This window comes from Ixodes scapularis, unplaced genomic scaffold, assembly GCF_016920785.2.
Source record: "Ixodes scapularis isolate PalLabHiFi unplaced genomic scaffold, ASM1692078v2 PGA_scaffold30__3_contigs__length_599333, whole genome shotgun sequence".
NCBI lineage: Eukaryota > Metazoa > Arthropoda > Arachnida > Ixodida > Ixodidae > Ixodes > Ixodes scapularis.
The window spans coordinates 41,891-52,765 of NW_024609858.1; the positions used below are offsets into that span (position 1 = coordinate 41,891).

At 41.8% G+C, this 10,875-nt stretch overlaps 1 protein-coding gene across 1 annotated transcript; it reads left to right on the forward strand.

Moving 5' to 3' along the window:
- Positions 1-422: 422 nt before the first annotated feature.
- LOC121836976 (peptidoglycan-recognition protein SC2-like) lies at positions 423-10,438 on the forward strand. The gene is made up of 4 exons (XM_042292179.1): positions 423-522; positions 4,734-5,030; positions 6,931-7,136; positions 10,262-10,438. Exons 1-4 carry the CDS (start codon positions 423-425, stop codon positions 10,412-10,414), a joined length of 756 nt encoding a protein of 251 aa, XP_042148113.1. The 3' UTR covers positions 10,415-10,438.
- Positions 10,439-10,875: the final 437 nt, after the last annotated feature.

Sequence of the window (10,875 nt, forward strand, 5' to 3'; positions counted from 1 at the left end):
TTCCGACGATGACGCCCTCAGTACTTCTGAAAAACCCCACGTATATTGTGAACTGCGCCTTTTTTTGTCGATGGAAGGCAAACGCTGCAGACGAGACAAATACCAGAGCCATCTGTGGTGCTCCGCGCCTTACGTTGCGGATGTAGCCATCTTTCTTGAAAGCCCATCCTCAGTGGGCTTGTATGTAGTAATGTGCGGATTCGCCCTTTTATTTTTTTCTTATATCGACTCTGTGCTCAGTACTCTTCTTTTTATGCATTTATCGTAAGCACAAAAAATACATAGCTAGATCACGTGATTTTGTTTTTCCTTTCACTTATTAAGTGGAATTCCCTTTCTATACAAGAAGGATGATATTTTTCCGCCGCAATTGAAATCAATGCTCTAGCCTGAGAGAACTGGGAGTAGTTCTCAAAAAAGAGATGAGCAGCATTAGCGCAGCTGTGCTCACGTCCGTCCTGCTCGTCTTCGAAACGGCATCGGGTAAGGATGCATCAACGGCGTCGGCTGCAATAACAGGACGTAAGTTTCACTCTAATATCGCGTATTATTATTTTTTTTACGCTCGTGAAAACTGATTTGTTTGTAACCATATTTTTAAATATTTTATTCGGCTTGTCTTTTCATTTTCATGGTTCTGTTGAGACAACGTTCATTCTCCTTTTTGCTTGTATTAATCGTCCCCATGAACCTGTAACACCTGCTGGAATTTGACTTAAAGGCATTTTCACTCCTTCTATGAATCCGGGTATTTAAGAATGTTGTTTTCATGTATTGACTGACTTTATAATAAAGATGGTCCAATGTCAGCGCGAGTATTAAGTGGCCCTTCGTGATTCTTAGAACTTCTCTGCTGCTTGCAAAATGTAGACGATGCTCCTTGACTTTGTCTTCTGTGAATCTCCTAGTTTAATTTTTGGGGAAATGCATTCAGTAGCGTTTTTTACAAGTTGACATGGTCAGTTTTTTTTTATTATCCTAAGATGTATATAGATTACAAAAGAAGGTAATACGAGAATAACGCCTGCATTTACTGCCGAGAGTGTCAATACAAAAGACGCGCTAGTTAAGCAAGGCTCTGAGGAGATATGCAGGCAATGTATTGTTTTGTTTTACTTTTTGTCTTTTTTGGGCATTGTGGTGTTGCCTGCTTCCTGCCTTGGAGTTTATATTGAAGCTGGAAATATAGACAAATAAATAAAATAGATTATAGATATTTCTTATTTGGCAAGTCAAATATACCTGACTTTTAATAATTGTGATCGTAGTAAATGTGAGACATTTGTATAGCACCTAAAATGCGTATAATTTAGTAAATATGATGTCTTTCCTCTTGGTGAGCATGCCTTGATTGTGCCAGGATTTAAAATAATAATTTATTTTTACAATTTAGATTTGGCTACTATGCTAGCTCTTCACTTGTCCAGTGTAACTTGTTCACAGAAAACGCGCAATCAGAAACAAATTAGAAACGATTCTGGTTGCATTTATAACGTAATAAAGTACTGAAGGTTTCTCAAGAATCCTAACCATGACAAGCTTGATTATATTAAGCGCGCGTCAGAACAACGATGTAGGCGTGCTTGAGGAAGAGCTCCAGCAAAACAATTATTTTTACAGGGCACTCAACGACACTGCCTTATGTAGTTGTACAAGCAACATGCGGAACTGCCGTTCTCTTTTTTTTTTGCCTCTATGGCGTGAAAAAATGAAACGCCCTTGTCCAGCGATTATTTTCGTCGTTCGGAAAATAATAAGGATGCAATAAAAATCATCGCAGACCATCGCACTCCTGAAACCTTCAGCTGCAGAAGCCTCACGGCCGTCTTTTTATAGAAGGGTGCTTGAGAAGATTGCCTGAAACCCGCACGTGATCATGTCAATCCTAATGTGTGCGTACACAATTTGCCAAGCTCTCTCCGCATTCAAATTAACATTATTAAAAATTGTCGCAGAATCTAATAGCACAAATAAATTTTGTTTTAATACCTGTCTTTACGAAATTCGCGAGTATGCAACAGTCACGTTTGAAAAAAATTAGCGGAAACAAACAGGCAACTTATTAACTTCCAACAAGACCCATCATACACTATCATCGTCATACACAGAATCAAGACGGTTTCTGTAACTTGCTGTCATGCTTATAAATGCTATGCACGCAGCCATCAAACTTTCACAAAGGTGCCATCTCACTTACATTTCGCCAAAAACGGAGCCATCATATTTACACTAAGCTGCCATCAATAGTTCACCACTGGAAAAAAGCGAGCACTATGTATACAAGAAGGCGAAGATATGACTTGGCCGCCTTCAGTTAGCAACTATCACCTTGCGTCATATACTTCCCCCGTCCATTGATCAACCAACGTGCGTGCATCAGCGACATCGAGGTTTTTCGCTAGGGTGAATTTGAAACAGCGTTGAACAGACACAAAAGTGAACGTTCCCTCCCGTGTCTGTTGCTTTAACTAAAAGTTTTTTTCCTCTTCTGCACCATAGTTCCAGGTGTTAAACGTCATGCAATTACGTACTTGAGCGCAAGTACGTGTGTACTTGCGCTATTTTGGGAGCTTATTACGGCCTCTAAAAGTTGCTTACTAATCTTCGTTTTGAGTGCAAAAGAAAGCGAGGATTAATTAGCAACTTCTAGAGCACATAGGAAGCTCCCAAAGGAGCGCAAGCAGCACGTGATAGACATGTGCGCAGTTCAGAAACTGACGGCTGCGGCGCGCCCAAGTACTCCCTTGGGGCGTGGAGAAAAGACGTTATGTAATGATGATGTTGATTAATTTTTCAGAATATTTTTTTTGACTGGAAAGGATTCGTAAAGGTTTTTCTTTCTTCTTTTTTATTTGAAACCATACTTGAAATTACTGTCTGCTTATATATATATATATATATTTATATATATATATATATATATATATATATATATATATATATATATATATATATATATATATATATATAAAGAACGCTTTCAGCCGGCGGCGCGTTACACTCAGGGTACAGCGGCAGCGGCGGCGTATGGGTTCTGGGTAGGTACTTCAGCGGTGACGCTGAACGGCTCTGACGCAACGTTCGGCGGTGGTGGCACACACGTGTACCACGTGACTAGTGGCCAGTCAGTAGCCCCTTTTCCGTGGGCTCCTGCAGGCGCCAACTAGAAATTCGTTTGGCGCCGTAAATAAAGCTCGAAAACCTTTTTGGGTTGTGAATTAATTTTTTTCATACTTTTTCCAACCAGACTGCTTAAAAAAATTATTTGCATACATCCTTTCAACGAAGCCCACTAAATAAGCGGTGGCACCGTACGTCAGGCACATAAGAACACGTGAGCCCGTGTCATTAAGGATCGTCTAAATAAATGAATAGCAAAACACACCTTACAAGACACAAAATTCCGTCATTGAAAGGACCCAATATGAATCGTCGTGACTTGGAGTCGTGGGAATCCCATTTTCAACACCAAAAAATTTTCAGAAAAATCGGTCAATACAGTATGACGACCTTTATCTCCGAAGTCATAGGAGATGTATGTAATGCAGTATTTAAGTAGCGATTTTTAAAATTTGTTTTTATAACATTAAAAAACTTTTGGGTGACTTAAGAAGGTACTGGTTACTGATATTAATCTAATTTTTTTAAATTCAGATTAATATCAATAACCAATGGAATTAATGTCACGTGAAATGACCCCATGTGCTATCACGCGCCACTACAAGTTGACACCATGACATCGAGTCAGGTGACCACGTCGCGTTGCATGAAGTCATGGATTCTATGTTGGTTATTAAGTATTACAGTGTTGCGGCGTCAAGCGTGGCTAGACCGACGCGCACAGAGAGGAGGGATGAGTCGTACCTTCCATGGAGTCACATGATTAATTAGGACTAACCGTCGAGCTGAGGGAAGAAACAGACAACAAAAAGAACAAACGGGAACTCCCGCTTGCTCTATTTGGTGGTAGGTTAACAGACTGTCCAACACACAAGGTGGTGGCGCATGACACTGGCTGGCTAACATTCTATGCCATTGGCTAGTGTTATATGCTCTAAGGATGCGTGTCTTTTCGGTCCAGACCTTGTTTTTCACGTCAAGGTTATAATCTAATTTATGGCGGAGGTAGGTGGATGATAAGCTGAACGTTTTGATAAGGCCTGTCAACTTTGAGAACCACAGTCCGTTCTCAGGCGGCATCTTCTGAAGACAAACCTTCAAATCCTTTCGTATTCACCGTTGGAAGCGGGGGAAAAGGAGGATGTTTTAAGCTCCCTTTTATTTTGTAGTCTATCGGGGAAGCGTTTCAACTATCACGCCCCTAGTGGATAACCTGAGAACTATGCTCGTCGGGTCGACAACAACATGAAATATTCGTTTGTTATTCTGACGCAGGACACAGCTGACGTAGCCGTGTCTTAGGCTAGCGTTCATGCCCAATATGTGCCCAGCGCCCAATCGAGGGTATGGTGAGACTCCAGTTCACAGGCCTTCTGGATGAACACCGAGCTCTGGGAAAACAAGCTGAACAAAAGCCACCAATAAATGGATCTCTTCGCCGATACTTCATACACGAAGGTAGAAAACATTAGACACCCCTACATAAAGTTCCCCCTACTGCTCAGGAATAACGGCTATATTTATGATGCCATCTGAATATGAGGAGACGAGTGGCAAAATTCATGTTGTTTAATTATGAAATTCACCGATATTATTTTTTCTTTTATCAACAGGTAAACTTTGGGAGCATACATTTCTACCACGAGGCTCCAGACGGACTCATACTCACGGAAAACCCAAGTCCGATTACTACGGTCTCGAGGATTGGGAATTGGACGTTTGCAAAAAGATATCGCACGTGCTTCGAAAAGAGTGGGGCGCAAGACCGCCCAAGGCTGAAAACTATCTCCGCGTAAATGGTGGCGTTTCTTATGTGTTTTATCATCACACTGGACGAGAACAGTGTTTTTCTAATAAAACATGTTCCCAAATAATTTTGAAATGGCAGTTAGTGCACCAGAAAACTCAAGGTGAGCTCAGTGAAAAATATTTTAAGCTCGTACCTTCTGATTCTTCTTATAGGAATTTCAAGAGAAACACGAAATTTAGCTGGAAGTATTTATATCCTAGGGTACCGCAATCCTAATTAATATTATTGCAATAATCGAGGCATTTCATTTTGGGCAAGGTAGTCAACATTGTTTCACGCTTAACAGTCAAAACTATTAGTACAATATCGTTTTCTCTTTAAGCGCTTCTCTAGTTACTTGATTACTCTCGCATAATTAAATATTTTATTGTCCACTTTTTTGATAAACTCAGCTGGTTTCGTTTTATGTTCCCACGTGATAAACAGATTACTCGCTGCCCTAGTAAAATTATAGATGTATCTAATAACCATTTCAAGACATAAAATATAATATAGGAAGCTGTAAGATGCAATGGTTAAAAAAAACAAGCACTTGAGATTACAAATATCACAACAATCTTGCCCCTATAGTCGGTGAGATGTTAAGAGTGATATGGAAGCTCCTCTCACTTCTTCCACTCAAGCAGAGCGAACGCTGGAGAGTAAAGCGCCTCCTTTCCGGTGTTAACTCTGCCTAAGTGGTAAGACGTAAGAGGAGCTTCCACTTCATACTTAACCTGTCACCGACTATAGATGATTCGGGTCTTCTGCGGCGGCCGCAGAAATCAGGAAGAAAACGTTCCTGAACCTTGTAGGCCCTTCGTCAATACAGGTAAGATTAATCGGCAAATGTTGTCGTTACCCGGTATTTTTTAGCTAAAGTGACGAGGGACGTGCCAGGATTCGAAACGTTTTCGTCCTGATTTCTGCGATTGCCACAGATCTCAACCATATAAGGTCAATATTGCTTTGATAAGAACCTATATGTATACACATGAAATTGCTTATGTGAATTTCGATATGTTTACTGGATAAGTCATATAATAATTTTCGTTTCTCATGTCAAGAAGGTTGTTGCATAATATAGTAGTTTGTTTCCCGTTATTCTGTTGCAAGAGCACAAAGTAGAAGAAGATCACCAGGTAGCTTAAGCACAAGGACAACGTTGGATAAAAATTACCTGCTTATAAGTGTTTAATTCCAATTTGAAACAGATTTATCTTCAAAAAGATAGAATGATGCGGGTTGTGCAGTTGAGTTATACGCCCAGAGAGACATTATATTGGGGGCTAATCGTGACGATAAGTCGAATAATTAACTAAAGTTTGTTCATCATCTTTTAGAGCTTGTGAAACGAAACACGTAGTTATAATGAAAAACTCGCTAAGAGTCATCGAAAACCAATAAATCAGCCAATTCTAGAGAAATTGGAAGCACGCGGTAGGCGTGAGCTAGGGTGCGCTAAAGTTTCTAGTCGTGCAACAGGTACAACGTTTGTGGTTCTAAAAGCACGCATTAAAATTTGATCCTCTGTGGTTTCGGACGCGCGAACGTGTAAAAACTTAGCAAACCCCCCCGCCCCCCCCCCCCCCCCCCCCCGGGCCACTTACGAAGTGCTTCAATATAGTTATTCAGTGGTTTGCGATGACGTTCCGCAAGTTTGTAATTGGAGCCATATGTTTTTGTTTACATATTAAGAAGGGAATTAACCATCTTCAGAGAATAAACCGACGTTTTGCGACAATGAGCCTCCTATATTATGTCCTGGGCGTATAACTCACTTGCACAGACAGCGTTAAAATAACTTTTAAAAAATAAAAAAAAAATCCACTAGAACTAAAATTGAATTTCCTGTAAATGTGTCATATATCCCTCTGTTCTAGTAAATAGAATTCTACGTTGAAAATAATTGAAGAAATACTGTAACAAGACTACATGTGACCCAATAAGGATATGTGCGGATTTTGTAGTCAATGAAAATACATGCAACTGAGAGCTGCATGGCACTGCGGGACACGCAGGATGGGATGACATCGGCTACAACTTTATAATTGGGAGCAACGGAATGGTGTTTGTGGGCCGTGGCTGGAATAAGATTGGAGCCCACACAGTGGGCTTCAACAACAAGTCCGTGTCTTTTGGTTTCGTCGGAGACTACTCACGCCAAGTTCCCAATGATCTTATGCTACAGGCCGCCCAGAACCTCATTCAATGTGGCATTAAGTTGGTATGCACGATGTTCTCACTTCGCAAACATTCAAAAGTATATATAAAAAAAAACTATATTTTGTTGTATTAAATTTCTTGATACGTCCGTGGCGCAGTGATTTTTCGACAGAGGTATGTTTTACTTTATGTTTAAACAAGCCATTTTTAACATGTGCTGCAGTGAAGCTTTTTTATCTACTCAAATTATTTGTCCACGTGAGTTCTCTTATCGGAACTCCCCATGTAGAGAACACTATAAAATTGTTTTGAAAATCAGTATGGTAATTAAACACAGAAAAGTTTTTCCACTTTGTAATGTATGAATTTATCTCTGATCTAGTAGATAATATGTAAACCTTGCTGGATTAGAAACTCATACTAAAATTTGTTTCTACCACAGCGACCTCACCTAGAAGGTTTGGTTTTCAATTTAAAATGTAATGTACCACTCAGATGCAAAACAGAAAGTTTCAATGGATGTGTAGCTTTTCTTCCTTAACGAAGAAGAATGTATTTTTGTATAAGGTAATATACGTATTTAAAAAAAATAACGTTTCTTTTTTGGGGGTGTACAGTGGCCCAATATTTTAATAATTTCAAGCGAGCGTCGACTGCCGGAACAGCCAGTGCCGTGCTGCGGAGGCATGCGGCGTCACGGGAGAGATTAATTGCGTGCGCACAAAGCCCTTTCTGGTGGGAGCGTCGTCTGCTAGGCTATTCCGTTGATCGCACAGAGCCCCTACTCCGTAGCAAAGGAGGGCAGGGCGCTTGCAATGTCTACGTGCATCGCCGATACGCCCCTTCTCATGAAATCCGTTCACAATCCTATTGACCTTAGCCTGTGTACCCGCTCACAATCCTATTACCTTAGCCTGTAACCGTTGTTGCTATATCCCTTTGCGTCATGCCACCCATGGACATTCTGACAACACGTTCCCGTGTTTTTATGGGCACTCGAGGAGGCATAAAAATGTGCGGGCGTCCACTGGTCAATGAAAAGTGTGACTATCCGGCTACAAAGGCTAGATGACGACAGCCACAACGCAGCTGATAATACAAAAGACCAAGCGGAAACGCTGATAATCCGTTTCACTTTGTGTTGTACCGCAGCCGACGTTACGAGCCACCTTGGCCAGTCTATCGCTAAAAGTGTGTCACGTGGCCTTCCCGTTGGGTACAACTGCACGGGGTAGCACGATGTGACGTGGCACGGAGAAAGCACTGGACTGGTTTTGATGGCTAGCAGCATTGTCTGCGGTATATAGTTTAATGCATCGTTGCATTCAGTTTGTCGCATTACCGCTTTTTTCATTTTTGTTGGTGTTCACAAAAGTAAACGCAAACATGAAATGAAAATAAGGTAAATTAAACTCGAGATGACGCGCGGTTTATGCCACGCCTGAGCAGTATCACGCAAGCAAGCGCTTTTCAGATCTTTGCTTAAGTTAGATATACCAGCAGATAATAGGCCAGTGCAGGAACTGGTGCATTCGATTCAACCGGAAGTTGCACGGTCGCTGCACTGGCGCGTTCGATTCACCCCAGTTCTGAACGAGTTCAGAGCCAGTTCCTCAAAATCTTGCACCGGCTCCGGAGTCAGTTCAGCGTCCGTGCAGAAGCAGACGACAAGAGCAGACGGCGATAGCAGACGACACTCCTTGTCCGTCTCTGCTCGCGGTGCCATTTTTCGCAGCTCTTGTTCAAATGTCTGTGATGTTGAACAATAACGCCGATACGGACGTTGCATTTCCTTTCGTTTATGATAATAACGTACCCGCGGTGGACGAGGGATTGAGACCATAAGGAATTTGATTAATTATGATATTCTGAAAGCGTTTTAGGCACCTGCTCGTGTAGGTTTTGCTCCCCGTGGTAAGTGTTAAAATACTGGCTCGCGTAAATTGTTTCTTTTTGATGCTATGTGGGGATCCACAGTGTTGATATTCTTCCTTACCGACACAAGAAAGGTATTGCGCTCTTGATAGTCCCCGCCTTCAGTTGCTCTTGGATGCATACTGACGACTCCGATACATTCCAGAGGTCTGGGATTTAGTACATTGGCCCTCGCATGCCCCGTGGCTGAGCATAATGCTGCATGTTTTACGCGCTGCTATCTGGAAGCCCACTAAAGGGCCTAGGAAAAACGACGCCAAGAATCGGCATTGGCTTGGTAGTTCTATCCAGCCCTTTCTTGAGAATCAGCATAAACGCTTAAGCTTGACGTCGAAGTTACGGTCGATAACTGTATCGGCCAAAACGCTAACGTCAGGCCTTCGTCTTCGAGGTGACCGCTATCGACCGCGCGCTGCCGGCAGTGACTCTCGACGCAATATCATCCTGATGCCGCAAACCTATCGTCGAAATGCGGAACTCGAGAGACTTGGAATGAATCTACTATTACTAAATGAATGTGAAGGACGCGAACGCTTATGGAAACGAGAGGAACTGAGCGGCCGTTAAAAATGCAGACAGAAACACATTTCGTGCAGAATACGTTTTTAATACACGCGAATAAAAAGAATCACACAACAGATTCCGTTATTATACTTTAAAACTAAGGAAACACGAATAGTCTCATCAAACCTCGACTAATTAAATGTTGCATACAACGTGGCGTGGCGAAACAAGAGCCAACAGATGCAGACGACACCTTGCGCTTCCGCTCAGAAAGCAGACCACAGCGCCAGTCCTAGCGCGGCGGCTGCACTGGTTCTGCGCCACCGCTGCACGACTCCTGCAAATGTCTGAACTCGGACGGAACTAGTTCAGAACTTTCTGGCCAAATCGAACAGACCTAATGAACAGGGGCTTTGTGCGGTCAACGGTATAGCCTAGCAGACGATGCTCGCAACGAAAAGAGCTTTGTGCGCACGGGCCTAATCTCTCCCGCGACGCTGAATTTCTCTGCGGCACAGCGCCGGTCGACGCTCGCGTAATATTATTAGAAAAATTGGGCTACTGTACATTATTTTTTTAAGTATATATTTGTTCCCTGAAGCTTTTATATGTAAAGGATCAAAGTGACGCCAACACTTCAAGTATAAATAATGATAGAGATTTTTCCACTTATTTCCTTTGCGCGCTCTCATGCCAGACGGCTCGCTGCTATCCACGGATTTTAGTATTCGCCGCTCTGGTTTCCAGGGGAAAATCAGAGCTACATTCTCCCTACACGGCCAGTCGGATGCAAACTGCAGGGACTGCCCAGGAAAAGCCTTCCATGCCTCGATGAAACGGATGCCCCACTTCGGAGGTAGACTGCCAGGCTACATATGTACTCCTAGCCCGTGGAATTAAATAAAGAAGACTATGCGTTCTGTTGAGAACTTGAAATATTAATTCAAAGTTTGGGCAGAGATTCGGGGTATAACTGTTATGAAAATACACAAGCGCCATAGACTAGTGGAAATTCGCATAGATGACTGAAGTTAAAAAAAAAATTTAAAAAAACTGAATTCCAAATAATTACATGACAAATTATATGAATAACCGATCAGAGAAACTCATTATCTCGGTCCACAATAATGTCACAAAAAATCGCATTGTTTTGCATATCAAGCACATACATGAATGTTTTTGGTGAAGTTCCTCGGCTGCACTATCGCTGCAGGTGTTTCTGAATCACCCTAAATATAGGTAGAAAAAAATAAAAATAGAAAAAGACTACTGGTTGATTAAAGCAAACTATTCAATGTCGTTTACACGTTTTTTGTTTTGTAGTTTTAAATGTTTCAGGGAATATAGACATTGGTGTTAAC

What these genes read in the sequence shown, in the direction of transcription:
- LOC121836976 (XM_042292179.1), top strand. Translation starts at nt 423, where the DNA reads ATGAGCAGCATTAGCGCAGCTGTGCTCACGTCCGTCCTGCTCGTCTTC. An exon ending in GTCGGCTGCAATAACAGGAC is followed by an intron (nt 523 to 4,733) that starts GTAAGTTTCACT and finishes TTTTATCAACAG; the next exon opens with GTAAACTTTGGGAGCATACA. An exon ending in TTCAATGTGGCATTAAGTTG is followed by an intron (nt 7,137 to 10,261) that starts GTATGCACGATG and finishes TCTGGTTTCCAG; the next exon opens with GGGAAAATCAGAGCTACATT.